The sequence below is a fragment of the Coenobita brevimanus genome, chromosome 35 (genome assembly GCF_032717465.1).
Source record: "Coenobita brevimanus isolate Jiangsu-jjx chromosome 35, ASM3271746v2, whole genome shotgun sequence".
NCBI lineage: Eukaryota > Metazoa > Arthropoda > Malacostraca > Decapoda > Coenobitidae > Coenobita > Coenobita brevimanus.
Genome location: NC_136988.1, coordinates 15,208,271 through 15,233,089, shown reverse-complemented (window position 1 = coordinate 15,233,089; position 24,819 = coordinate 15,208,271). Strand labels below are relative to the sequence as shown.

General features: G+C 42.5%; 1 protein-coding gene across 1 annotated transcript in view; it reads right to left on the bottom strand.

Annotated features, from left to right (window-relative positions):
• The window catches only part of LOC145396153 (neuroligin-2-like), a 132,145-nt gene that overhangs the window by 62,542 nt on the left and 44,784 nt on the right, over nucleotides 1–24,819 (bottom strand). Inside the window, exons 3-4 of the mRNA XM_080269596.1 lie at nucleotides 13,407–13,601; nucleotides 11,346–11,977 (exon numbers count right to left, since the gene is read on the bottom strand). Of these exons, the coding sequence (XP_080125722.1) occupies nucleotides 11,346–11,977; nucleotides 13,407–13,601 (827 nt within the window). The remainder of the gene's footprint in view (nucleotides 1–11,345; nucleotides 11,978–13,406; nucleotides 13,602–24,819) is intronic.

Below are 24,819 nucleotides of genomic sequence, written 5' to 3'. Positions count from 1 at the left end.
ATGAGAATGTTAGCTTTGATAAGGGGGCTGCACCCTGAAAATCATGGTTGGAAAAGGATATATAGTGGAAGACTTTTGGAGTAACCAGACGAACTCACCAGTTAAATTTTATTCAGATCTTTCTCCTATTTCTAATAGTTTTTATTTTTTGGAGGGAGCAGAACCTACTCCTCCCCAAGAATCATTGGGAGGGATCACATTCCTCAAGTATTGCATTAACCCTTACGCACCGGGCATGGGTAAACCTATCCACATCCCAAAACCGGGTTATTTTCAAGAAAATCTGTTTTCCCTCCAATATTTTTTATCCCTTACAAATCAATCACAAATGACAACAAACACATAAAAAGTGCGTATTTATTCTCTGTTGGCCATTTGGAGGTGGTGGTGTGATGTGAGGGAGCCGGTGTGTGGTGCCTGGGCTGAGCATGTTCAACGTCGCAGTGGTGTGTTGGCTGTATTGGTGGAGGGAAGAGGGATGATTAACTCGTGCCAAAATAAGTTTTGAGTGTGTCTTTGTTTCACTAATTCACAATGCCGTATGAACACAATATTACAACGAAAATAGCAAACAAACACAAGAAAGTAATAAAGACTGGCTTATTTTATGTTTTCCATGATACTTATTTTCTAACAAATTTATGTCTATTTAGGTATTCACTATTTTTACACACTATACACAAATTATTTCACCGTTTTTAGTAATTCTTGACAGTATGATACTCCCTAAAAACTGGCTGTGGTCAGTACAAGTGTACTCAAACACCCATACACTCTCCCCCACACCCCTCAGGGCCCCCTAGTAGCCCTCCCCACCACTCCACCCCACCCCACCCCTCCCGACCCCTACCCCTACTCTGAACCAGTATCAGCTGGTTCCAAGGCCACGCTCTTCCTACGCCGGCCTCCCACTACCCTCCACCACCCTCCACCACAACCCTCCTCACTGTTGGGCTGCCCTCCTACCCCTCCCCCGCCCAACCAGTGTTATCCCGCACACCAGCCATGCCGGGACAATACTCTGAGTCCATATGGCTCGCTACTAAATTCAAACATGCCCGCGAAAAGTTAAAACGTTTTATGATGTGGACTGTACAGTAGGCCTCTACTAACACGTCATATGACGTGGACCGGCGCCTAGGGGTGAAGGATGAGAGTCCACTGTACAACTTGTACTAAAATTTCAGAGCCATATCTGCTGTCCTTTCACTGCTTTTGAGATTTTTTCGTTTATTGAGGGGACTGAGCACCCTAAAAATTGTGGCAGAAATTTTTTATATAGTGGAAGATATCAAGAAACCAAAATAACTGACCCAAGATGTTTTGTTGAAATCCATGTGCTTACTTTCCCCCTTTTCTGAATGCTTTTATAATTGGCAGAGGGCTGATTCCCCCCAAGAATCATTAAGGAGGTCACTCAAGAAATATCGCATTTCAGATGAGAATCCACTGTACAAAATGTACTAAGTTATCCAAGCCATATCTACCCTCCTTTCACTATTTTCGAGAGTTTTTGATTTGATGACTGACCCCTCTAAAAATCATTGTTGCAAATTTGTGTATTGCAGAAAACTTTCCCACTAACCAAGTGAACTCACCTGGGAAGTTTCACTCAAATCCATCACATGGCTTACGAGGAGTTAAAGCACACACACACACACACACACACACACACACACACACACACACACACTCACACACACACACACACACACACACACACACACACACACACACACACACACTGAATATAGTGTAACGGTGTAGGGAGAGTTGCCAAAGATAATACCATCCTGCTTCGCAGGACTGATAAACACAGTAACTAAATAAATAATGACAGACATAATCGCTACACCAGCGAGAGGTTCCGGGTTCGATTCTTGGGCTGACAACAGGACCATTAGATACAGGTTCCTTTGCCTCAGTGTGTATTGTACGTACCTGGAACTGAAATTAGGACTTCGAGATAAGACAGCTTGGCATGTAAAATACCTGAGGAGGTAACTGAACACAGTCAAATACTCGACACCATCCAGGTCACATGCACCCCATCTCTTCCATAACCCCCCCCCTTCCTTCCAACTTGACCTAACCTATCATGGGATGGTTTCTTGCAGATAGGCTACTCTCTATACTGCAGAATTACAGTCATGCAGTGACTATTAAGAAGTGCACATCCATATACATATTATGTAAATTTTATCTGTATATCTGTAGCCAGTACGATAAAAAAAAAAAAAAAAGTACACAATTTAACACTCCATTACCCCCCAACCTGGGCCCATCAAACAAATACACGATCCCCTCCGTTGCAAAGGAACCTATATCTATTGGTCCTGTTGCCTCCCCAAACTCGAGTATCCTTTCCCCTTCTGCATTCCTTATACCATACACACATCCCCCATGCACTCCTTCATAACCTTGCGCTGCTTCACCTACATGACCATTTAAGTCCCCTCCCAAAATCACTATCTCATCATCCTGCATACCACCCACTACACGTATTATCTCATCCCAAAATCTATCTTTCTCTGCTACATCCAATCCTGCCTGTGGAGCATACTGTATGCCAATAAAAGCGCAGCTATCTTTCTACCCAACAGAATTTTCACTACCAATATCCTATCGCTTACTCTCAAAACATTCATAACATATTCCACCCATTTCTCTGCAACCATCATACCAACACCTCCATATCCGTCTGTCCCCCCCGGCCAAAACAACTTATAGCAACAGTCCTTCCCAACAATCTTTCTGGCTGATCCACCTCTGTACTGGACATCCTGCAAACACGCCACATCCACCCACCTCCTACTGAATGCCTCAATGACTTCCCTCGCTCTTCCCCTCAAACTTCCCACATTCCATGAACCCACCCTCATCCCCTTGGGTGATTTAACGTTCTCAGGCTTGCTTTGAAACTTATTTTGTTTTGTAATATTCAGTATTAATAAAGGGGGATAGACATAGCACAGGCCCCACTCACTGCACAGTTCCAGGTCCAGGCAATGGATCTGGGACCCCTAGCCCACCAGCTTACCAGTGGCTGTGGTAGTGCCCTCGGGGCACCCTGCCAAGACAGCTGCAGGGACACCCCCCAAGCGCACTTTGGCACTGCAACTATCCCGCCATTATACACCCACTGATAGGGCAGCCTCCTGGGGCACTACTCCCAGGTTCGGGCCCCTCTCCATTGGGCAGAAGCAGCAGCCTGAGAACCGCAATGCCCTGTATCCTCTAGCACAGGCCCGAGCTCCATCTTGCCCTGGACCCAAGTTCTAGGCCGGCATAACCCCCCCCACCCCTCCCCCCAGAAGTCCACCACTAGGTAGCGGGGGCAAAGTTTTCTGGCCGCAAGCCCTTGCTGGCCCCAACCCCTGTAACGTAGTGGGATACGTTGTGTGAAATGTAAAGTGCATGTGGTGTAGTGCATAGATAGTTAGAGGAAATGTTTGGGAGAGTATGCTGGTTTACTCTCCATGTTACTGTCACACTGAAAAGGTCAGCAAAGGGGGATGGTTAGATAGCTAGTGAAACAGGAGCTCCAGCTCTCCCTATCACCAGCATTCCCATTCCCCTCGGGAGTACTACCCTGTTCGGCCCGTACTACAGTATATATATATATATATATATATATATATATATATATATATATATATATATATAGTATATATATATAATAAAATCATCATCATCATCCAGACCTCCTTTCCCACCCTGCAGGTGAGGAGTAGCAATGTCCAGACAGCCCAAATCTGCCCAATCCAATGGACCACACTTCCATTCACTGTTCATTCAAGCCCCTGGAATTCTGGCTCTATCGGATATGCCAAAAACATTCACCACATTCTGTAGCTTCACATTAACTTATCCGACTGAGTCAATCCGGATGCTGTCACGTTAAAAAAGGGTGCCAAATCCCTGATCATGCACTTCTCCTCACAACATTCATCCAGCCAGCTCGATCTCTTGTCAGTTCCCTAGCCTCACCGACTTCCAAACCTCTCTTCCGCACACACTCATCCACCATATCTCTCCACCTTCTCCTTGGCTTACCTCGCCTCATCCCTCCTTCAGATTTGCTCAGATATACCTTTTTCACCATCACTTGTTATCCATTCTCTCCACATGACCATACCATCTCAGTACAATCTCTTCTATTCTGGTGTCCACCGACTTCCTCACTCCACATCTTTCACGAATCACATTATTTCGTATCCTATCCACCCTCTGCACTCCACATACATTCCTCAGCAGTTCCATCTCCACTGCTCTTACTCTTGGCTTTTCATGCCACACCATAGTCTCACATCCATATGTTAAAGTTGGCACTAACACTCCTTCATGTACGCCCTGTGCAGCTGCAACACTCAACCCTCTGTTTCATATCAAGGCCTTCATTGCATCAGCTACTCTTCTTCCTTGTGTCACTCTACTTTCAACTTCTTTTGCTCATTTTCCTCTGTTTTCTGTCACTGTACCCAGGTATTTGAACTCTTTCAAGAATTCCAGTCTCTCTCCATTCACTGTAACATCGAACTCTCAGTTCTCATCACTCTCAGTAACCATCACTTTACTCTTTTCTACATTTATTCTCAAGGCACGACGCTCACAGACATCAGCAAAACTCTGCACTAGTCCACCAAGTTCTTGTCCGGTACTTGCAAGCAGTACTGCATCATCAGCATACAACAAATTTGAGATATTCCATCCATCTTCATTCACTACCAACGCCATCCCTCTCTCCATTACTTGTGTTTTTACTTCTCTCATCACCCCATCCATATATATATTGAACGACCATGGGGACATCACACAACCTTGTCACCCCCCCACACCAATCGTGAACCATTCACTTAGATGCCCATTAACCCTTACAGATGCTTCACTACTATCATAAAAACTCTTGACGGCACCTAGCAACTTACTCTCTACACCATACATGCGCAAAACTTTCCACAGTCCTTCTCTGTCCACTTTGTCGTATGCTTTTTCCAGGTCCATGAATGCCACAAACACTTTATGATCCTTCTCACAGCCTTCTCTGCTATCTGTCTCACTGCAGATATTTGATCCACACATCCTCTGCCACTCCTAAAGCCACCCTGTTCATCACTCACTAGGACTTCTGATATCTCTCTTACTTTCTCTATAATAATTCTTCCATATACCTTCCCTACCACACTGAGTAAACTTATGCCACGATAATTTTTGCACTAACTTCGCTCACCTTTATTTTTGTACAGGGGTACAGTTATAGCCTTTTTCCACTGTGCAGGCACTCATCTATGCCTTCTTACATAATTATCTCCAACAAGCAATTCATTCCGCTCTTTCCACTACACTTAAGCATCTCTGCATACACCTCATCAATCCCAGCTACTTTCCCATTTTTCAGCCGCTTCACAGCACTCTTCACCTGTGCGAGTGTCACGTCTCCTGGCACTGGAATCCTTCTCTGCACCCCCCCAAACCAATCATGTTACAGACGCACTGCTCTCTCTATTCCCCTGCGATGGATGGGGGCACCCATCATTCACTCAGTGTAGACATGCCAAATGATCTCTACACTGAGTGACAAGCCAAATGGTTTCCTGTACCCAGGAAACCATTTATTGTGCTGGTTGGTAACCATCTAGCCGGGGTTTCTGGCAGGGTTAAGTGTCCCTCAGATTCCTCCATTTAAAATCACTTAATCATGGCAGTCGTTTCAGAAAGCCTCAGAGAGCCCATACCTGCCCAGGGCCCCAACCAAATGGGCAGATTCACATGGCCATTTGGAATGTGAGAGATGTGACTAAGGAAAGCAAGAGGTTGGAAGTGGTGACGGTGTTCAAGAGTGCGAGATATGCCGTGATGGCTTGTGTGAAACGAAGATGAAAGGATGTGAAGTGGAGGAGTGGGAGAGTGTGAAATGTGTACGATCAGGAATGAATGGGTTTGGAAGATGCAAGGAAGGAGTTGCTTTGTTGATGAATGAGATGTGGCAGAGTGGAATACGAGACTACAAATGTGTCAGCTCGAGGTGTAGGTATGTCAAGTTCAAGTTTGAGAAGGTGAAAGTGGCAGTAACTGTAGCATATGCACCATGTGAGGACAGGAGTGAGAGAGAGAAAGACAGGTTTTGGGATGAGTTGGATGAAGTAGTAGGAAAAATGCCCAGGAGCTATAAAGTGATTGTAATGGGAGATATGAATGGAAGAGTAGGCACTGGTACTGAGGATGACATAATGGGTTGTTATGGAGTACCAGGAGAATGATAATGGGAAGCAACTAAAGGATATGTGTCGGGAGTGGAGGTTGTGCATTTGCAACTCATATTTCAAACACAAAGATGCACATAAATATACGTGGTATAGAGGGAACGGGGACCGTGTTGAAAAAAGCTTGATTGATTAAGTGTTGAAAAAAGCTTGATTGATTACCCCCTGGGAGTAGGGGGGGTTTTCGAGAATACTCCCCCAGTACCCCTGCTTGTCGTAAAAGGTGACTAAAAGGGTTGGCGGGGGATTTAGTGCCCCTCCCCGGAAAACAACTAACTAAAAAGACAAACAATAAGCCTCGGACAAGGACTGACCAAAAGATGAAGACCAAGAACCGGACAAAGTACATGGTAATTGGAACTTGGAATGTAAGGGGAGTGAATGATGAGGTGAAAGAGAGAGAGATTGAGAGATTATCCAGGTGCCTAAGGGTGTGAAAGTTGATTTATGCAGAATAACTGAAACGAAATGGAGAGGTGAGAGTGTGAGAGAATGGGAGTATGGATGGGATATATGTGCAGGAGTAGGTGAGAATGACAGGGCAAAAGAAGGAGTATGTAAAGCTGTGAGTAAAAGATGGAAGAAGAGCATAAGAGACTATGGATCAGTTGGGTCAAGGATTGTGTGGGTAAGATTGAAAGTTGGAATACAAATATGGGCGACTGTGTGTGTGTATGCGCCAATGCAAGATCGTGCAAGCAGAGTGAGAGAAGAGTTCTGGCCAAATGTGGAAGTGTGCATTGAAGGTTTGGAAGGAATGAGAGAGTGTTTCTGAACGGTGATATGAATGGTAAAGTAGGGAATGTGAAGGTGGATGGAATAGTTGGTGATTGGGGTGTGCCTTCTGAGATAGATGAGAATGAGAGTGCGTTAGTGGACATTTGTGCTGGGAGGGGGTTGGTGATAGCCAATACCCTCTTCAGGCACAAAATGATCCACAGGTATACATGGCGAGTGATGAGAAGGGTGGGTGGTGAACTGAATGAAAGGAAGGCAATGATTGATTATGCGTGTGTGGATGAAAGGATGCGAAAATGTGTAATGGATGCAAGAGCTTATGGAGGTTCAGGGAGTGGACTTTCTGACCACTACTTGGTGGTGGCCAGAATCCAGGTCCAATTAGGATAGAGAAATAGAAGAAGGGAAGGATGAGAAGAAGGAGTATTTGTAAGGAGAGTGGAAAGGTTACAAGAGGATGAGAAAGAGACAAAGTATAAGAGAGAAGTGGAGGAACGATTGGGCAAATATGAATTAGAGCAGATAGGGGACGTGGAAGGTGTGTGCAGGATATTTACAGAAGAAATATGTGCAGCATGTGATGTGGTGTGTGGGATGAAGAGAAGGCTGAGGGGGGTGGAAGGAACAGCGTGGTGGAATGAAGAGGTGAGACAGGCTGTGGCACAAAAGAAGAAAGCATACAATGAATGGATGAGAAATAGGGGCGTGGAAGAATTTGAGAGGTGGAAGAGAGAGTTATATGTAGAAAGAAAGAGAGAGGTGAAAAGATTAGTAATGGAGAGTAAGAAGAGAGTGGATGAGGAATTTGGAAGGAACTTGAGTGTAAAGTGGAGGGACTGTAAGAAAATGTTCTGGAAAGAGGTGAAGAGAGTAAGACAGGGTGGAAGTGAAGTTAGCAGGGGAGTGAAAAATAAAAATGGTAGATTACTGGTGAAGAAGGGAGTAAAAGTGAGCAGATTGAGAGAACACTTTAAGGAATTGTTAAACATACAGGATGGAAGTAATGCAAGTATAAGTGGCTGCGGAATGGCTGGGAGGAGGAGGGAGGTGAGAAGACAGGAAGAAATCAGTAGGATAGAAGTTGTGGAAGCAATGAAGAAAGTTAAATTGGGGAAAGCCCCAGGAATTGATGGAGTGTGTGGTGAAATGCTGATGTATGAGGGAGAGATAGTAGTAGAATGGATGTGGAAAATGTGCAGATTGGCCTGGGATGAAGGTAGAGTCCCATAGGATTGGAAGTCAGGTATAATTATACCCTTGTACAAAGGAAAAGGTGAAAAAGAAGTGTGTGGTAATCATAAGGGCATCTGTCTTCTTAGTACAATAAGAAAATTGTATGGTAAGATACTTATTGACAGAGTTAGAAAAAGAACAGAGGAATTAGTTGGAGAAGAACAGGGAGGCTTTAGGAAGGGAAGAGGTTGTGTAGATCAGATATTCATTCTTAGATCTTTAGTGGAAAAGTTTCTAGAGAAGAGAAAGAAGTTGTATGCGGCTTTCTTGGATTTGGAGAAAGCATATGACAGGGTGGATAGACAAGGATTGCGGAAAGTATTAAGAATATATGGAGTAGATGGGAAGTTGTTGAATACTGTGAAGAGTATGTATGATGGTGCTAAGGCTGCAGTGCGTGTGGATGGTGAACTGAGTGATTTTTTCTCTTTGAAGATTGGGTTGAAACAGGGATGTGTCATGTCTCCATGGTTGTTCAATCTGTACATGGATGGGGTAATAAAAGAGGTACAAGGTAGGGTAGTGGATGTTGGAGTGGTCCTGGTAAGAGAGGGTTGTGTTTGGAAACTCCCTACACTATTGTTTGCAGATAATACTGTGTTGTTGAGTGAAGACGAGGAGACCTGCAAGGCTTGGTGGATGAGTTTGGGAGAGTGTGTAAGAAACGGAATCTAAAGGTGAATGTAGGGAAGAGTAAAGTGATGGTCTTTGAGAAAGGTGATGGTAGTGAATGTACAGCGAGGTTGGATGGTGAGGAATTGGAAAATGTGAGTACATTTAAGTACTTGGGTAGTGTGATCAGTAAGGATGGAGGCTTGGAGGATGAAGTCCTTGAAAGGGTACAGCAGGGAAGAAAGGTTGCTGGCTCCTTGAAAGCAGTGATAAGAAGCAGGTAAGTGAGCATGGAAGTGAGAAAGTTACTACATGACAGTACTGTGTTACCAACTCTAAAGTATGGAAGTGAAGCTTGGACGTTGCTGGAAGGACACAAGTCAAGAGTGAGAGCAGTGAAAATGAGTTATTTAAGAGGAGCCTATTGAGTCACATGGAGAGACAGGCTGACAAATGAGGATATAAAGGAGAGTTGTGGTGTGCACGTGGATGTGATAGGAAGCGTCAGGAGGAATACACTGAGGTGGTTTGGCCATGTGGAGAGGATGGACGGTGAAAGACTGACGAAGAGAGTATATGTCAGTGAGGTGGAGGGGGAGGCCGAGGATGAGATGGAGGGATGGGGTGGAGAGGTATTTGAGAGAGGGGGGTGTGAGTTGGGAGTGGGGCAGTGAAATGGCGGGGGACAGGGCGACGTTGAGGCGATTTGTTTGTGGCCACCCCGAACGGGATTGAGGCGTCTGGCAATAGATAGATAGACAGATAGATAGATTACGTGCTCATAGAGAGGTCGATGATGGGAATGGTTGCTGATACGAGGGCCGTGAGACGACGAAGTGGAGGTCTGTCAGATCACATGATTGTGGTATGCAAGATAAAACCGAGAGGAGTGAGGTGGATCAGGAGAGAGAGGAGCAGTCAGGGAGAAAGACTGAAAACTGAGAATCCGAGGATCAAAGAAATGGCAGATGATTACAGGACGAAAGTAAAGAAGGAGTTAGAATCAGTGAATTGGAATTAAATGGATCTGGACAGCCTGTGGAATGCATATAGGGATTCCTTAGTTAGGAATGCTAAAGCGGTGTGTGGTGTGGCAAGAGTAACAACAAAGAAAAAAGGTACGGCATGGTGGGATGAAGAGGTTAAGAGAGCGGTGGAGGAAAAGAGGAAGAAGTGGCTAAAGTAGTTACAGGATAGGGGTTCACTTGAAATAATTACTGAATATACTGAGAGCAAGAAGCACGAAAAGAGACTAGTGAAGAGGAAAAAGAAGGAGGTAAATGATGATCCAGGAGGAGAAATGAATGCGAACTACTCTGAAAATAGGAAGTTATTCTTGAAAGAGGTACGGAAATGTAGAAGTGAATGCAAAAAGAAATGTGATGGTGTGAAGGATGTAGGTGGTAGATTATGAACCCATGGGGATGAAGTAAGGACCAGATGGAAAGAATATTTTGAAAACCTGATGAATGGGAAGATATATATATATATATATATATATATATATATATATATATATATATATATATATATATATATATATATATATATATTAGATAGATAGATATAATAGGTGCGCAGTGTAGCCGAATATTATACTACGAAATTATAAAGGAAGTTCAGAAGCCATACAGTATTATAGCTCAGTAACAAAAGTGACACAACGGAGTACGACGTGGTACTACAAAGACTACAGAGCAGCAAAGGAGTGCTTGGTGGAAGAGAAATTCGAGGCGTACACGATAAAGATGAAGGACAAAGTTTGTATTCTATGACGAAGTTTAAATAATAACTGAGAAAACAGTACGGCGAGAAGCTTACCAAGGTAGGATGATACATATGTGTTAATTTGGTTGGGGAGGTCTAGATAAATGACCACTTAATTACAGCATAAGGCAGGTCACCAATTAGGTTTGACTAATACCTTATGTCAAGAACTTAGAATATTGCCAATACCCCAGTCTATAGCAATTACTCATTTTTTGGTTATATTGATAAAACACAACAAACCAAGATGTTTTACTTACGTACAAGACAAACTGAGTGAAACTACAAAATATACTTCTAGTCTTTGCCCTTCAAATCTAAAGTAATGGTAAAAGTGTTAGTAAATAAATTCAAATATGAGCTTTCTGCGAGTTTATATGAATAGATAATTCACCAGCCCGGCAAACGGTGTTAACAGAATTCATCTAATAAAGGCAGGTGTGAGTTGGATTAGCTTTGTTTTGAACTGTCTGGAAGGGAGCAGGCGAGGGGTGTCCTGTCAGCTTACCATAATTGGCTGCTCTTATTTTCCAGATATAAGTTCCATTCATATTAATTACTGAAGCCAGATGGGTCTCATTAACGGCAGAATACTTGGAATTACCCCTGTCGGGATCATCTACCCCTAACTGCCAACCCCAGGCATAAGGAAATGGCGATATGCAAGGAAAATGGTCATGTGCACAGTATTCATTTTCATGATACAGATGTACTGGTACAGCATGATCTTACCTTATGAGGCATAGTCAGGTGACAAAGGAAGAGGAATACGGTGGTATGTGTGGCAAGCGTGTCTGCTGCCTGGTGCAGAGGTGCCACAACACCCGAGTCCCCCAGCAGGTGCAGCAGCAGGTCACGTCGCACACCAGGGTCTGGAGTCACGGCTGTCCAGTCCGTGTACTCCTGCACTGCTGCCGCCAGCACCTCACGCAGGTGGTGATGCCGTGTGTTGCGCACCCAGGTTCTGGCCACACGCTGGAATGAGTGCTCGTCCACACCCTGGTGCACGAGCCGCTCCCCAAGCCATGCCCATGCCTCCCAAGGTGTGAACCCCAGCATGACCTGGACACGTTGGCGGTTGAGGGCAGCGCTGCGCCGTGCAGCCGCCACCACCACACCATCCTCACTGGGGCCCCAGGCAGGCATAAAGGCAGGAGGCTCCACCTGCCGTGCAGCTGCCATGAGGGCATCCAGTGGTGCTGCTCGCAGGCAGGACACAGTGTCAGGGTTTGTGACACCAGGCTCCTCTGGCACCGGACACCCCGCCGCCATGGCCAGGCGCAATGTCATGCTGAGTGGTGCCATCACGTGTGACCACGGGCACCCAGACCACCCTGACACCAACACCACATGCTGGAACAAACCTGCACACAGAAGGCAACATTGCATCAGAGGATATCACATGACAATAAAGAAGCATGATATACAGTATATCATCATTATCATCATCATCCGGACCTCCTTTCCCACCCTAGGGCAGGGTGAGGAGTAGCAGCGTCCAGACAGCCAATGTTCATCCTGTTCAATTGGCCACACTTCCATTCACTCATCATTCAAGCCGTCGAAAACCTGGCTCCATCAAATAGGCCAATAAAATTTCACCAAGTTCTGTAGCTTCACATATACATATCTGATACTAAATCCAAACGCTGTCACGTTAAAAGGGGGTGCCAAATCCCTGGTACTGTGCTTCTCCACACAAAATTCATTCGTCCAGCTCGGTCTCTTGTCAGTCCCTTAGCCTCACCAGGTTCCAAACCTCTCTTCCTCACACATACTTATCCACCATATCCCTTCCCATTCTTCTTGGCCTACCTTGCCTCCTCCCTCCTTCAAATTTGCTCAGATATACATTTTGCACCACTCTATTGTCATCCATTATATCTCTCCACATGACCAAACCTTCTCAGTACACTCTCTTCAATTCTGGTGTTTACCGGCTTCCTCACTCCACATCTTTCACGTATTACACTATTCAATAACCTTTCCACTCTCTTTACTGCATATACTTTCCTCAGCAGTCCCATCTCCACTGCTCTTAACTTGACTTTTCATTATCATGCCAGACTACAGTCTCACATCCATATGTATGGCACTAACACTCCTTCATACAAACCTAACACAGCTGCAATACTCAAGCCTATGTTTCTTAGCAAGGCCTTCATAGCACCAGGTACTTTCCTACCTTCTGTCACTCTACTTTCCACTTCTTTTGCACATTTTCCTCTTTTTTCTATCACTGCAGTATTTGAGCTCTTTCACCAATTCCTGTATTTCTCAATTCACTGTAACATCACACTGGGAGTCACCTACTCTCACAATTACTATCACTTTACTCTTTTCTACATTTTACTTTCAAGGCACGACGTTCACAGACATCTACAAAACTCTGCACAAGTCTACCAAGCTCTTGTCCAGTATTTGCAAGTAGTGCTGCGGCATAAGCACACAACGAATATGAGATATTCTGTCCATCATCATTCATTACCAACACCGTCCCTCTCTCTAAAGCCACCTGTTTGTCACTCACTAGGACTTCTGATATCTCTCCTACATTCTATAATAATTCTCCCATACACCTTTCTTTCAACACTAAATAAACTTATGCCACGATAATTCTTGCAGTCACTTTGCTCACCTTGATTTGTGTACAGGGGTACAGTCACTGCCTTTTTCCACTCTACATGTACTGGCACAGCTTCACTCATCCTGCATATTTTGAAACAACCTTGAGCAACGTACAAAAGTAACTAAGACATATGTATCATTCCTAATAAACCCAGCAGTGCCCACCTGGAGGTACAATGGGACTCTCCATGAGGTAGGAGATGCAGGCAGCGCCAGTGTCCCGCCCAAATAGCGTCACTCTGGTAGGGTCGCCATTAAACTGCTTGATGTTCTCCGCCACCCAGTTGAGTGCCGCAATCTGGTCCAGCAGGGCAAAGTTGCTTACGACCCCGCCACCGCCACCATACGTGTCCAGAAACCCTGATGTAGAAAACAGTGATTAATTCCAAAAGCACTTCCCAGCACCCATAGGCCAGTTCTGTGTATAACACAGTATCTCAAACGAGAGTATTTATCAGTGACAATGCAAGCTGTCAACTATTCAGCCTGATCGGATTTTCTTCACTGTATCCCATCCATTTCGCTCAAATGGACTATACCTCCTCTTGAAGTTATGGTCATCATTCTAGACGATTAAACTGTGGTGGCAAATTAACAAACTGGTTTCTCATTTTAATTTTTGTGACAAGTACACAACACAAATCTTGCAATCGCCTCTTATCTCGTTTTGTATTCTAACTGAAGGCAACGATTTTTTCCAGTTGGGAGTGAGTATTAAGAGTTTGAGTGTTATTACATGTAAAATAAATCCTACTATGGCTGGAATAACAACAATCTATTTCAGGTTATGTCAGACAATTTTATTGTCACCAGCAGAAGTGTGAGAGTTAACAAATGATTATAATCTGTAATCTTTATGTACCACAAATGTCCCGTAATCCATTGCTTACACTGCTAGCTAGTTTATATTACTAACTTGAGATATATTCTTGGGCTGGTTGACGGCCGTGTCGGCTAGAAGTTACATAAAGTAACAAAATGGTCATTCGTAATCATCGTAATATCATTTTTTTTTCTAATTTAATTATTATGGAAAAAAGTAATTCAGAGTTGGAAATTATTGTACCTCACGCGTAACATGCATCCTTACTGTGACGTCACAAACCATACAAAGGCCACAGCTGACCGTTACTCACAACAATGTATTGGAATCGTATTTCAGTACACGTAAGATTTCTGTGATTTAGCCATGCTAGGTATGTAAAACTTAGTGTGACAGCTCTCTTAAAGATGAAATATGTTGCGTTTGTGCTTTAGTGAAGAGTGTTGTAGGTTTTTGAGAGATTAGTGATGAAGACAAACCTTGCAACAACCAGGTACCTGTAGGACAACTTGGTAGCACAAAATTAGATTTAATAAAGTCGTCTTATGAAGTGATTTATCAACTGAATCACTATAAGTGTAGCTAGGTCCTGAAACCAGGGGCGTATAGCCCTGAACGTGGGCAGTAATACATAAAGATGTCAGAAAGACCGAAATATTTCAATGTTTTTTTTTACCTACTAGATAGGCCTGACCGTTGTCAGCTACACCTCTGTGGAGTATTTGTTTAATTTCTTGGTCTTAAGTACTGGTGATTTTTGAACATCTTTTTAGTAACAGCCAGTCTGATCTGGAGAATAAAATTTTCACATTCCAAAAGCAAAGATAGGACTGGTTTTGCTTTTACATGTTGGCGTTAGGGCATGTTAAGCTGTAAATAATTGGTTGTTATAATTTTTATCACAATATAGGTTCATACACACCTATTTATCTGAAATCACATAAGAAATTTGTGTTTAATTTGACCATTAATAAAAATTCAAGATTTAGAGCAAAAATTTGCTAAAGTTAGCAAAAGTGTTTCACCTCTAGTTTGACAACTCCTCCTGACAGACTTGTTTTGTGGAAATATTGATTTACAATTGAAACACGTGTATTTGTTTTTTAAATCAATATTTCTGCAAACTGGAAATCTGTCAATGTGTATTGATGGTCTGAGGGGTAAATATCTGATAACTTTAGCATGATTTAGCTCTGAAACCAGTTTTTTGTAAAATAAGTCATATTAGGTACAAATTTTTTACCGGGTTTCGGTATGTATGAACCTACATGGTGATAAAAACTATATTTTCCATTTAAAAGTGCCATTTCGGTAAATGACCTCCAAGTCGGTATTAATTTTCCCCACACCGCTTCGCAAAAGTAGAAGTTACCCTTTGTGATGGGGTACTCCCAATGCGCTGTTCGACATCACACTTGCTGACTTTCATGTCTCTTGTAACAGAGCTGAATCTTTTTCTGGTGTGATTTTACTTGTGTTCTTGCACAGTGGAACAAAGCACCAATGGTGGTTAATTGCTGACTTGGCCATGATGATGCAAAGCTTGGCTAATCACCAGAACCACAATCACACAACTTAACTGGGGATCATAGTCTTGTTTTGTCTCATGGCTTGGCGGGTTTATGACGTCAAGGCCACTCAAGGCTCGCACTGCCATCATCCTCGTTTTGTGCAACTTTGAAGGCTTATATCTTGAAATTTGTACCTTGGTTTCTCAAGTTAATTATATCAGGCTATTTCAGCACATTTATCACCTAAATTAACTGTTTACTTTAAAAAATCAACCGTCAACCAGTCTATTCAGCATCACATTTTCCAACTAACAATTTCCGGTATATAAATCCTTCTCTGCAGAACTGTTAGGCCACAAATGTTACCATCTGGGGTCGTATTCAAAACTGATCTTGGCCCGTTTTTAGGATATGCGAATCAACATCACATATAACTGCTGTCATATAAAATATTGTTTTTCATATTAGTTAACTCTGATATTCACTTTAATTACATTGTGAAGAGTTTGACAGCTGCATAAGTAAAGACAAACGTTTATTCAGTCAATCTAACACACAATAATTTTACGAGCTTCAGAAAATTTGCATTGATTTACCATAGTCAGTCTCATCAACATTATATATGTATATATATATATATATATATATATATATATATATATATATATATATATATATATATATATATATATATCAGCCATTGGAAGTCCATGCTGAACAATGGCCTTCCCCAACCTTTTCCACGAATTCCTTGACTAAGCCAATCATTACCATCATCATCATCATTAGCCATTGCAAGTCCAGTGCTGAACAAAGGCCTCTCCCATCCATCTCCAGGAATTCCTTGACTGAGACGATCTATGCCACAATTTACCTGCAAACTTCTCAATCTCATTTCCCCACCTCCTTTCTGGCATTTTTCTGCTATTCTTACAATCCCTTGGAGTCCAGTCAGTTAGCCTCTTGCTCCGTCTGTTAACCCATATTCTTGCTACATGACCAGCCCACCTCCATTTCTGTTCTTTTATAACTCCTACAGTGTCTTTGACCTTATTCTGCTCTCTTCTCCAAGATGATATTTTCCTGTCTCTTAAAGATATTCCCAACATCGACCCTTCCTTTTCTCTTTGAGAACTGATTTCTTGATTTCCCATCGCATTTGTCTGTTTCTAGGTCTCAAAACCGTATATCATAACTGGGTTAATATATTCGGTATTTTTTTTCGTTTCAAACATATTGGCAACCTACTATTCATTTTGTCTTTGTGTTTACCGAAAGCTTTCCATCCAACTGTAATGCACCTTTTTATTTTGTTGTCACTGTCTTTCGTTAGTTTCAGTATTCACCCCTAGGTAACTGCACTCCTAGACTTCTTCAAGAATTCTTTGCTTTTTCTGATGACCCTCCATGGTGGATTTGGATTAAACATTACCTAAGTTTTACTCTGGTTCACCTTTAACCCTGATTTGGGACTCTCTGTTCAGGTCATTTAATATTTCTTGCACTGCCCCTCTTGTTACTGAGATTACGACATTGTCATCTACAAATCTTATATGATCTAGGTTTTCTCCATCTGCATTTAACCCTTTGCCTTCCCAGTCTGGCTTTCTGAAAATACTCTCTAGGCATACTATAAATAATTTTGGTGAAATTGTATCTCTCCGTGTCTTTATGTAATGTAACTGTAGAAGTTCAATCTTTATACAAGTTTTTGAGCAGTTTTACAAAGTTCTCATTTACTGCTTGTCCCTGCAATGAATTTACGGTATAACTGCTATATGCTTCACTGAGTCAAAAGCTATTTTATAATTAATTATCCTAAATAAAGTGTTTTTTTTTTTTTTATTCTGTAGTTTTCTCTAGTGCCTGACTTATTGTGTGTAGATGATCAGTAGTCGAATACCTGCTTCAGAATCCTGTCTGCTCACAAGATTGGTTTTCTTCCAAATTTGTTGATATGGTGTTGGACTTTAGTGAAGGGGTTGTAAATAACTGGTAATATGCTAATGGGTCAGTACATCTTTGACTTGCCTTTTTTGTAATTCAAAATAACTTGCATTACACCATGATGAGAATTTTCTTATTTATACACTGAGTAAACATGAGGACTAGCCGGTATTCTATTTCTACTCCTGCATCCAACAGTAAATCTACTACTATTCAATGTTCTCTTGGGGCCTTCTTTTTTTTCATATTGTCAAAAGAAATGTTTACTTCATCTGGCCTTACTTCAGGTAACTTACTATTAACTTTTTTCTGCTGAAAAGTTAGTTACTGGTACTACTGTCTTCGATGTATACAGTTCTTTGTATAATCCTTCAACTCTCTAGACCGACCTATCTCGACATTTAACAACTTCAACGTTTTTGTCTTCATTGATATAATTTGCTTTTCTAGTGCCATTTTACTTCGAACCTGTTTCGGACTTTTTCCTTTTTTCGATGGTTTCTTTGATCTGATTCATGTTTCTCTTTTTTCTTCTCTCTGTCTTGTTGATAAACTTATTTATTGCTGCTATTTCTATTTAATCTTTCTTTGTTATTACTTACATTTCCCTTCTTGTTTTCATGAGCTCGAGGATCTTTTTTGAATACTTGTATTCGATTTCCATATTACCTCCTCTGATTTCTTAGCAGTTTTGTTAGTTAGTCTGTCATTTAACTTATCAATGTCAAACAGAGCCGGAAAACTGTCCGTTATTTCTAACTGAAAGGCTGCTTTGTTTTCACTTAGTTATTGGGCATATCTCCCTCTCTCTCTATCATTTTTCTTTTACTTCTGTTATTGAATCAGGCTGCGCAGAATTTTCGTATATTTATTTCGTTGATAACCATGACATTTTTTATCGTGCTATTCTTATCTGCTATAATGAAGTCGTTTTCAATCTTTGTTTCTCCATTCCCATAAAAGTGTCTTCGTTTTTCGGTTTGTCAGTTTTGGCACGAAGTCTCCCACGAGAATAGTATTTATGGTCTATTCCATAATGTGGGAGATGTCGTGATAGAATGTTTGTATTTCATGTGAGTTTTGAGAAGTCAGTGCATATACCTGAACTGCGTTCAGGTTGTATCTTTATCATAATCTAATTACAATCCATCCTACTCTGTCAGATACACTGCTGAATTTCGCAATGTTCTCCGCAAGACTTATGCTCATTAGAAATCTTACACCAGTGTTTCATTTTCCCTTCCTTTATAGTAAAATAAATGGTTGCTGTCTTGAAGCTAAATTAATTTTTCTTCTTTTTTATTTACAGTATATACATTTTTTTTTTTTTTTTGCAAGAAAGAACTAACCAATGACCAAGAGCCCGCAAATCGTTCCTTCAAAAAAAAAAAAAACAATACAAAAGAGAGCCAAATTCAAGGTCCGCTCATTTCGAGATGCCTGGACACACTGCGTTTGAAGGACTGGAGATCATAGGAAGTAGGAAATACAGACAGAGGGAGACAGTTCCAGAGTTGACCTGTTGCATAAATGAAAGACTGCGAGTAACAGTTAACTCTTGTATTAGAGAGTTGGACAGAAAAGGGATGATAGCTTGTTGCTAGACGGGTGCTATGCCAGACGGATGCTAGACAGGTACCCCACACAGGGGCGAATAAAACCTAGAATAAAGTCAACAACTGTAAAGGGGTAAAGAAGGTATGGAGTCAGCTAAGCACACCCAATCTCTTGGAAGCAGATTTTACAAACACATGAGAGTTGTACTCCACACAGGGGCGAATAAAACCTGTGTATAAAGTCAACAACCATGAAGGGGTAAAGAAGGTATGGAGTCGGCTAAGCACACCCAATCTCTTGGAAGCAGATTTTACATGAGATCCAATACGATCTTTCCAAGATAAGTCCGGAGTGAATGAAACCCCAAGCATTTTCATGAGGATGCAGGATTCAGCTGGATATTTTTAAACATTAGTGGGTACTCCTGTGGAAGATTGTGTCGGGTTGATAGGTGTAAAAACTGAGTTTTTGATGCATTAAAAACAACAAGATTATTATCCCCCAATCATAAATACGAGCCAAGTCAGACATCAGGTGTGCCACTGCCTCATCCCTCGTTTTTTGAAGTAACTGCTGAGATGGACGTTGTGAGAACCGAATGGAAAGGTTAAGGGTGGAATCATTGGTGTACAAATGGATAGGGTTAGATGTAAAGCTTACAAGGTCACTGATGAATAAAAGGAAGAGAGTTGGTGATAGGACAGAGCCCTGAGGAACACCACTGTTGATAGATCTAGGAGAAGAACGATGGCTGTCTACAACAGTGGCTATAGAATGACCAGAAAGGAAGCTATAGATGAAGGCAGAGATAGAAGGATAGAAACCACAAGAGGGCAGTTTGGAAATTAAAGATTAATGCCAGACTCGATCGAAAGCCTTTGAGATGTCAAGTGCAATGGCAAAGCTTTCGCCAAAGTCCCGAAAGGAGGATGACCAGGAGTCTAAAAGGTAGGTGAGATCGCCAGTGGAGCGTCCCTGATGGAACCTATACTGACGATCAGAAAGAAGGTTGTGATAGGAAAGATGCTTTAAAATTTTTCTGTTAAGAATTGACTCGAAAAATATTGAGAAACAGGACGTTAAGCAAATGGAAGATAGTTAAAGGGTTGGGAATGGTCACCCTATTTTTGGGACTGGCTGAATGAGAGCAAACTTCCAGCAAGAAGGAAAGGTAAAACTTGAAAGACAAATGCGAGAGAGTTTACCTAGGCAGGGTTCTTGAGGACAGGAGGGACTCCATCAGGCCCATATGCCTTGTTAGTATTAAGGCTAATGATGGCAGAAAATACATCAGCTGAAGAAATTTTAATGTCAGCTATGAGGATGTCAGAGGGGGAAAGTGATGGCAAGGTGCCAGAAGAAACAGGAAGAATTCGGGTTGGAGAGTTGAGAGCATTTAGTACGGATGAAATTATTTTTAGCAGAGCAAAGAACAGACTTAGCACGATTCCGAGCAGAAGCATAAACAAGATATGATTCAGGGCTGGGTTGGTTCTGGTTTCTTTTATAGGCCCTCTCTCTGTTGCGAACAACATTAGAACAAACGTGATTAAACTAAGACTTTCGTGCATTAGTCAAAGGATATGAGAAGGGAATGTATGCTTCCATGCCTGAGAGAATATCCTCCGTAATGCGCAAAGCACACTCAGATGGCTCCCGTCCATGGAAGCAATAATCATTCCAGGGAAAATCAAAGAACTACCGCCTCAGAGCCTCTCAAACCACGGCTCCAAAGTGCCACAGTCAACGCTTCTTTGGGGGGTCCACAGGCAGTGCCAGAGCGATAGGACAGGTCAAGGTAATAAGGTTGTGATCAGAGGAGCCCAATGGAGAGGAAAGACTAACAGTGTAAGCAGAAGGATTAGTTGTAAGGAAGATGTATGTTGGGGCTCTGTCCAAGATGGTCAGGAATACAGATAGGGTGCTGTACAAGTGCTCTAGGTCATTAAGGATAGAAAAGATGTAGGCCTGTTCACCAGGTAGATCGTGAAAGGAGAGGAGAGCCAAAGGTGGTGGTAAACAATGAAATCTCCTAAAATGGAGATTTCAGAGAAAGGAGAAATGGAAAGAATGTGTTCCACAGTGGAAGTAAGATAGTTGAAGAATTTTTCATAGTCAGCAGAATTAGGAGATAAGTAAACGGTGCAGATATATATTTAGTCAGAGAATGACAGGAAAGCCAAAGCTAGAGAGTAGAGAATTCAGAAAAATTATGTTCAGGAACACGAGAGCAAGATAAGTCGTTGCATACATATACATAACAGCCACCTTTGGCTTTGAAATGTGTATAAAGAAAGTAGGAGGAAACGGAAAAAGGTTTTCTGTCAGGTACTTCAGACAGCTGAGCCTCTGTCAGGAAGAGAAGGTGAGGTTTAGAGGAGGAGAGGTGGAGTTCGGCAGAGCAAATGTTAGAGGAAAGGCCACGAATGTTGCAGATAGAAGAAGTGAGTCAGACAGTGGTTCCAGGCATCTCACTGTGTCGCCACCACAAGAGGGGCAGATGGGGGAATTTATGGTTTCCCCTTCCCCCGGGACTCCGAGGCCTGGTTATTTGTGCCTTTTTTTGTGTGTGTTTTTTTTAAAGGAAGTGTAATGTGTATTGTTAATTTTTTAAAAATGGCGTCGAGTAACGTAGCCTCAGAGTCCCTGGGGGGAGGGGAAACATAAATGCATTCACCTTCTGACCCTCTCCCTGTGACGACTCAAGATGCCTGGAACCACTGTCTGACTCTCTTCTTCATTTCTGCAACATTCGTGGCCTTTCCTCTAACTTTCGCTCTGTTGAGCACTACCTCTCCTTCTCTAAACCTCAACCGAGACTCAGCTGTCTGAGGCAACTGATAGTAGACCTTTTTCTGTATCCTCCTACTTACTCTATACTCATTTCAAAGCCAAAGGTGGCTGTTGTGTATATATACGTAACAACTTATCTTGCTTTCGTGTTCCTGAACTCGATTCTTCAGAATTCTCTACACTCTGGCTTCGGCTTTCCTATCATTCTCTGACTAAATATATCTGTGCTGTTTACTTATCTCCACATTCTACTGACTATAAAAAATTCTTTGACTATCTTACTTCTATGATGGAACACATTCTACCCATTTCTCCTTTCTCTGAAGTCTCCATTCTTGGAGATTTCAATGTTCACCACCAACTTTGGATCTCATCTCCTTTCACTGATCCACCTGGTGAACAAGTCTACACCTTTTCTATCCTTAATGACCTAGAGCAGCTTGTTCAGCACCCTACCCATATCCCTGACTGCCTTGGAGAGAGCTCCAACATACTTGACTTCTTCCTTACAACTACTTCCTTCCTTACTCATATCCTCTGACTAATGTACGAAAGTTTTGGTTTAATCACGCTTGTTCTAATGCTGTCCGTAACAAGGAGAGGGCCTATAAAAGGTACCGGAGCCAACCCTCCCCTGAATCACATCTTTTATACGTTTCTGCCCAGAATTGTGCAAAGTCTCTTCTTCGCTCTGCTAAAAATAATTTCCTCCATACAAAATGCTCTCAACTCTCTAACTCGAATTCTTCATGCTCCTTCTGGCACCTTGCCAAAAACCTTTCTAACAGCTTTACCTCATCATCCTTCCCTCCCCTTTTCTATTCTGATGGCTCTATAGCTATTTCTTCTACTGATAAAGCTGTTGTCTTTGCTCAGACTTTCTCCTCCAATTCCACATTAGACGATTCTGGTGCTGTTCCTCCATCACTTTCCCTCTCTGACTTCCTCATGACTAACATCAAAATTTCTTCAACTGATGTATTTTCTGCCATCACAGGTCTCAATACTAATAAGGCATATGGGCCTGATGGAGTCCCTCCTGTTGTTCTTAAGAACTGTGCTTCTGTGCTTACACCCTACCTAGGCAAACTCGCCTTTGTCTATCAACTTGTACCTTTCCTTCTTGCTGGAAGTTTGCTCCCATTCAGCCAGTCCCAAAGAAGGGTGACCATTCCCAACCCTCTAACTATCGCCCAATTGCTTTAACATCCTGTATCTCAAAAGTTTTCAAGTCTATTCTTAAGAGAATAATTTTAAAGCATCTTTCCTATCACAACCTTCTTTCTCATCATCAGTATGGGTTCCGTCAAGGATGCTCCACAGGCGATCGTCTCACCTACCTTTCAGACTCCTGGTCATCCTCCTTCCGGGACTTTGGCAAAAGCTTTGCCATTGCACTTGACATCTCAAAGGCTTTCGATCGAGTCTGGGATAAATCTTTAATTTCCAAACTGCCCTCTTCTGGTTTCTATCCTTCTGTCTGTGCCTTCATCCCTAGCTTCCTTTCTGGTCGTTCTATAGCCGCTGCAGTAGACGGCCATCGATCGTCTCCTAGATCTATTAACAGTGGTGTTCCTCAGGGCTATGTCCTATCACCAACTCTCTTTCTTTTATTCATCAATGACATTCTAAGCAGTACATCTAACCCAATCCACTCATACGCTGATGACTCCACCCTTCACCTTTCCATTCGATTGCCACAACGTCCATCTCAGCAGTTACTTCAACAAACAAGGGATGAGGCTATGGCACACCTAATGTCTGACTTGGCTCATACCTCTGACTGGGGTAAAAATAATCTCGTTGTTTTTAATATATCAAAGACTCAGTTTTTGCACTTATCAACCCGACATATTCTTCCATAGGTATGCCCACTAATGTTTAACAATATTCAGCTTAATCCTGCATCATCCTTGAACATGCTTGAGGTTTCATTTAGTAGGGATTTATCTTGGAAAGATCATATTACATCTCTTGTAATATCTGCTTCCAAGAGTTTGGGTGTGCTAAGCCAACTCCGTTCCTTCTTTACCCCTGAACAATTGTTGACTCTATGCAGTGGCTTTATCCGTCCCTGCGTGGAGTACAACTCTCATGTGTGGGGAGGCTCCCCACATACAGCTCTTCTCAATAGGGTGGAGTCAAAGGCTTTTCGTCTCATTACCTCTCCTCCTCTTACTGACTCCCTTCAACCTCTGTCTCTTCGCCACACTGTTGCATCTTTATCTCTTTCCTATCGCCACTTTAATGGTCACTGTTTCTCTGAACTGTCTGCATGCATTCCTCCACCTCTACGACGGGCGTGTAGCACCCGTCTAGTAGCAAACTCTCACCCCTTTTCTGTCTAACTCTCTAATGCAAGAGTTAACCGTTACTCCCAGTCCTTCGTTTATGCAACAGGTCAACTCTGGAACTGTCTTCCTCTGTCTGTATTTCCTGCTTCCTCTGCTCTCCAGTCTTTCAAATGCAGTGTGTTCAGGCATCTCGAAATGAATCTATCTATCTATTGCCAGACGCCTCAATCCCGTTCGGGGTGGTCACAAACAAATCGCGTCCACATCCCCTTGTCCCCCGCCATTTCACTGCCCTGCTCCCAACTCACATCCCCCTGTCTCATATACCCCTCCAACCCATCCCTCCATCTCATCCTCGGCCTCCCCCTCCCTCTCCCCCCCTCCACCTCACTCACATACACTCTCTTCGTCAGTCTTTCACCCTCCATCCTCTCCACATGGCCAAACTACCTCAGTGTTTTCATCCTAACGCTTCCTATCACACCCACATCCACACCACAACGTTCGTTTATATCCTCATTTGTCAGCCTATCTCTCCATGTGACTCCACAGGCTCCTCTTAAATAACTCATTTCCTTTGCTTTCACTCTTGACTTGGGTCCTTCCAACAACTTCCAAGCTTCACTTCCATATGTTAGAGTTGGTATCACAAT